Genomic DNA, 5,360 nt, shown 5'->3' on the forward strand with positions numbered 1-5,360 from the left:
ATAAACCCCTTCCTCAAACCAACGCTGGCTGGCATGGGGGGGAGGGGGGTTGGAGAACACATTTAAAGTTAAAGCTGCCTTCTCTCCCTCTCTCTGACAAATAAATATAATTAGCAAACAAATAAATACCACTGGACAAATAAATATCATTATCAATATCTGTTCTTACCTTTTGTTTTTATTTTTGGCAGTCTCATTTACATAAGAACATAAGAGACGCCAATGTTGGATCAGGCCAGTGGTTCACCCAGTGCAACACTCTGTGTCACACAGTGGCCAGAAATACCAGGTGCCATCAGGAGGTCCACCAGTGGGGCCAGGACATTAGAAGCCCTCCCACGGTTGACCCCCCCCAAAGCACCAAGAATACAGAGCATCCCTTGCCCCAGAGTCCCTATCTATACCTTGTGGCTAATAGCCACTGATGGACCTCTGCTCCATATGCTTATCTAATTCCCTTTTGAAGCCGTCCGTGCTTGTAGCTGCCACCACCTCCTGTGGCAGTGAATTCCATGTGTTAATCACTCTTTGGGTGAAGAAGTAATGTTAATTTAGTGTTAATAAAAAGTAATTTTACATATTTTTCCAGTAAAAATGTGTGTGTGGTATTTGTTCATGTTTTGCGGCTTTCAGACATCTGACATTTATTCTATGTGGCTCTTGCATTAAGCGAGCTTGGCCACCCCTGCCCTATTGCATCTTTGGTGCAAAGACTATCTTTAAACCGCATGATGCAGCTATTTAAGCACCTGGAATGCATGGCACCATATTGAGACTCTCCCCCCCCCCTTTGGCTAAGCTGTTGGTACGGTCTCACATCACTCAGTGCATCGAGGCCCAAGGTTCTCAACGAGATTCGTCGATGCCCTTCCCATTTGTTCCGCATGATCCCATCCAAAAAGATGTTTTTATAATGGGGTATGAAAAGGTCTTTAGCTTTCTGTCGGAATAAGTCACCTGGATGAAAGAGATTTCCGTTGCTGTTTGGGAACGCGGTATTTCTTCATTAGGAACTTCTGTTCCAAGACAGAGGGGTGGTGGTGTTTTTTTTTAAGAGAACCGCTTTTAACACAGGCCTCATTCTTTAATTTGACGGGATAATCTAGCACGGTTTGGGTACACTGCCAGTAGCAGACTAGAGCCCTGACCTGGGTGGACAAGGCTAGCTCAATCTCATCAGATCTCGGAAGCTAAGCAGGGTCGGCCCTGGTCAGTATTTGGATGGGAGACCATCAAGGAGGTCCAGGGCTGCTATGCAGAGGAAGGCAACAGCAAGTCACCTCTGAATGACTCTTGCCTTGAAAACTCTAAGGAGTTGCTGTGAGCTGACTGCAACTTGACAACCAAAAATTCGGGGTGTGCATTCGGATCTTCCCAAGCAAAAATGTACCCAAAAATACCTTCTCGGGTATGAGTAAAACCGTAGAGATAAGGGGAATTCCTAGAGTCCCCGTATTTTGCACATGCTGCTCTATTATCGGGTATGAGTAAAACCGTAGAGATTAGGGGAATTCCTAGAGTGTCCCAAGATGTTGTCCCCGTATTTTGCACATGCTGCTCTATTGAGCAAAGACAGGGCCAGAGCAGTGGGGGGGCCTCAGTGAAACCATAGAGATTGCGGGGATTCCTGGAGTGGCACTGTGACATGGCACTATTCCCCCAGTCTCCGACGCCCAAATGCTCCTTCCTTACCCTGTATCTTCCCAGAATGCCATTCTCAGGGACTTCCTTCTGGCTGTCTTCTCGTTTCATGAGGGTAGGATGTGATCTCAGCATCTCTCTCCATCCTAGCTTAGAATGATCACTGGAATGCCTATTCTTCCTTTGCTATCATAGTATGAAGTTCTGTAACAGTTAAGGCTGGGGTCACAAATCTTTTTTGAGCCTGTGGGCACATTTGGAATTCCAAAATAGCATGGTGGGCACAGCCACAAAATGGCTGCCAACAGATAACTGCCGCAGGAGGTGGAGCCAGCCACAAAATGGCAGCCACAGCTCGCCTTCAGTCACACAGCACAAATCTTTCTGATGGTAGCTGCGGCTAAAGCAGCATTTTAAAGAAGTCTGCATTGCTCTTACCCCCTCCCCCATATTTTCCTGATGGTACTTTGCCCCCCCCCAAGTAAAATTGACCGGGGGGGGGCTCAATGGGCTCCAGGAAAAGGAGTGAGTGGTGGAAGTCTCCTGCCACTCTGCTGGTGATGCTTTGGATGCAACCCATTTTCCTGGTATTCTGATGCATTGGTATCTGTGAACAAAATTACATGAGTTGTCATGGCCAGTGGGTTAAATAGCAATTTGGGCATATAATTACAAGAAGAATGAAAGAAAAGTAAATGGGGGGGAGGAAGAGGAGGAGATTGGATCTATAACCCTCCCTTCGGTACCCAAAGGAGTCTCAGAGTGGCCTACAAACCCCTTTCCCTTCCCCTCCCCACAACAGACACCCTGTGCGTGAAGTGGGTGGGGCTGAGAGAGCTCTGAGAGAACTGCTCTATTGAGAACAGCTCTGAGAGGACTCGTGACACACAAGCAGCTGCACGTGGAGGAGTGGAGAATCAAACCTGGTTCTCCAGATTCGAGTCTGCTGCTCTTAACCACTACACCATGCTAGTTCTAAGAACCAGCTGTGACTTTTGCGGTGGGGTGGGGGGGCATGCCATCAAAAGAATGGCAAGTTCCCCCCCCCCCCGGGTAGTATGTTCAGATACATCAAATGTATTGGTTCTGAGGCAAGTGCTGCAGTTAGAGCATATTTAGCATTTCCCCTTTTCCAGAGCGTTCCTGCTTTATCTGCTTTCCCTGCTTCTTTTTCCTGCTGTGGTTCCCTTGTGACTTTTGTGTGTCAGGAATCTGGAAAGCGGTCAATTTAAAGAAAATCTGAGCAAACTCATATGCCTCATAAGGCACAAGTAACGAATGGAAGGATGCGTTCTTAGAGAAAAGGTTGCCTGTGAAATCCTCCTCTACTGAATTCTCACCCCCTCCCCAATTTTAGGATTTCTCTTTTACCAGAAATATTTTCCACAATGATACTCATAATATCCTAATCTCCGGTTCTCCCAGAGTTATATTTATAGACTAGGTGTTGAAAGGGAAGTAACAATAAGATTAACCTCTTCTAGACCATTCACCTCTATGCAAAAAACAACAACACACCCTCATTTTTTGTTATGTAGCTCTTCTGCATCATAAAAAGAAGCAAACCTTCTTCTGTTGCCCTCTTCCACCAGTGGGTGAAGACTCTTTTATTTCATTTGGCATTCTCTCAATGACCCCACCTTCTGAAACAAGGTTTTACGTTTTGTATGTATTTTAACACCCTGACCTTGATAGCCTGAGATAGCCCGATCTCAGAGGTCATTTCGGGGGGGATCTCGGGGGATCGCAGTTCCCCTGGGTGAGGTGCAGGGGGTGGGGCACATGACGAAGCCCCGCCCCCTGCTTCCGGCCGCCCCGCTTCTGGCCCTCATTCAGCCAGGAGGAGGCAGGAGAAGAGGGAGGGTAAGTTGCTTCCTCCCCACCTCTCCCCACCCCTGCCTGCCTGGGGCCAGGGAGGGCCTTGGTGGGGCTTCCTCGCACTCCCGCTGGCCTTGCAGGTCCACCGCCGGGCCCCTGATGTCAGGGGGTGTGGCATATGCTAATGAGTTATGCTAATGAGTTCCCCTAGCTCTTTTTCTACGAAATGACCCCTGCCCGATCTCATCAGATCTCGGAAGCTCAGCAGGGTCAGCCCTGGTTGGTCCTTGGATGGGAGACCCCAAGGAAGTCCAGGGTTGCTATGCAGAGGCAGATAATGGCCAATCACCTCTGAGCTGAGCCTTGAAAACCCTACAGGGGTCGCCATAACTCAGCTGTGACTCTGATGCCCCTTTCCAGCACCGCCATGTATTTTATCTGTTTTATCATGTATTTTATCTGTTTTATATGTATTTTAGCTTTTCCCCCTAAACACTTTTGAAAGATGTTTTCATTTATTTATTTATTTAATTCAATTTATATCCCGCCCTCCCCACTGCGCCTGGCTCAGGGCGGCTTACATTAAAAGGTTAACATCCATTAAAACACAAATTGTAGACATTTTAAAAATCATATACATAACAGGAAAAAGTGCTAGTGGCGGTATGATATTGCATACCAGTTTGGTGTAGTGGTTAAATGTGTGGACTCTAATCTGGGAGAGCCGGGTTTGATTCCCCCACTCCTCCACTTGCACCTGGCTGGATGACCTTGGGCAAGCCATAGTTCTGGCACAGCTGTTCTTGAAAAAGGGCAGTTTCTGTCAAGAGCTCTCTCACCCCCGCCTACCTCACAGGGTGTCTGTTGTGGGGAGGGGAAGGGAAAGGAGATTGTAAGCCGCTCTGAGACACCTTTGGGTAGTGAAGGGTGGGGTATAAATCCAATCTCCTCCTCCTCCTCTTCTCTGAGAGCCAGTTTGGTGTAGTGGTTAGGAGCGTGGACTCTAATCTGGGAGAACTGAGTTTGATTCCCCACTCCTCCACTTGCAGCTGCTGGATGACCTTGGGCAAGCCATTAGTTCTGTCAGAAGTGTCCTTGAAAAAGAGCTGTTTCTGTCACTGCTCTCTCAGCCCCACCTACCTTACAGGGTGTCTATTGTGGTGAGGGGAAGGAAAAGGAGCTTGTAAGCCGCTCTGAGACTCCTTTGGGTAGTGAAGGGTGGGGTATAAATCTCATCTCTTCTTCTCTTCTTCTAATATTTATTTTACTTTATGTTTTATTTAATTTGGTTTTTATCCCGCCCTCCCCGCGATCGGGCTCAGGGCAGGTCACATAGTCTCAGCAACAATAGTTAATTAAAACAATGATTTAATAAAACAGCAATAGAAACAGCAATCAAGCTTGGTGTTGCTATGCTCAGTTTAGGCTGATCACAGAGTCTGCGCTTTCAGTAGGGGAGGCCAGAGATGGATTTTGGATGTCCGCTGCCTCGACCGAAAGCCCGGAGGAACAGCTCCATTTTACAGGCCTCTGTAAATGGTCTCTATTTCATTGTAATTTGTATCTGAGGCACCTTGTTAAAAGCCTTAAGTCCCTAGAGACAGGGAGGACACATGCATTTTAAATAAATGATTAATTTATATTTTGCAATACGAAAGAGATCGCTTGAGTTGTGTGCCCATGAATCAATTTAAAGCTAAAATTCCTGCAGTGTTAAAGCTTGCAGAGCGCAGTACGGAGTGTGCCATACGGAACAGAGCCATGTCCTTCTCCCCGTACATAAATAAGCCTTTTCCTCCCTATCATGAATCGGCCTTTCCTCCTTAATATAAAGTTTGGTAAAGTGTGGATTACAGATCCACTGTCCATCTTCCTTTCCCATTTCAACCCTGAATCCATCA

General features: G+C 47.0%; 1 protein-coding gene across 1 annotated transcript in view; it reads right to left on the reverse strand.

The window, feature by feature from the left end:
• LOC107115646 (transcription initiation protein SPT3 homolog) overlaps positions 1-1,752 on the reverse strand; it is a 109,537-nt gene extending 107,785 nt beyond the window's left edge. The window contains exon 1 of the mRNA XM_015417392.1: positions 1,693-1,752. Within this exon, the coding sequence (XP_015272878.1) occupies positions 1,693-1,752 (60 nt within the window). The remainder of the gene's footprint in view (positions 1-1,692) is intronic.
• Positions 1,753-5,360: the final 3,608 nt, after the last annotated feature.

The sequence above is a fragment of the Gekko japonicus genome, unplaced genomic scaffold (genome assembly GCF_001447785.1).
Source record: "Gekko japonicus isolate JY-2015 unplaced genomic scaffold, Gekko_japonicus_V1.1 scaffold2368, whole genome shotgun sequence".
In the NCBI taxonomy this organism is placed as follows: Eukaryota; Metazoa; Chordata; class Lepidosauria; order Squamata; family Gekkonidae; genus Gekko; species Gekko japonicus.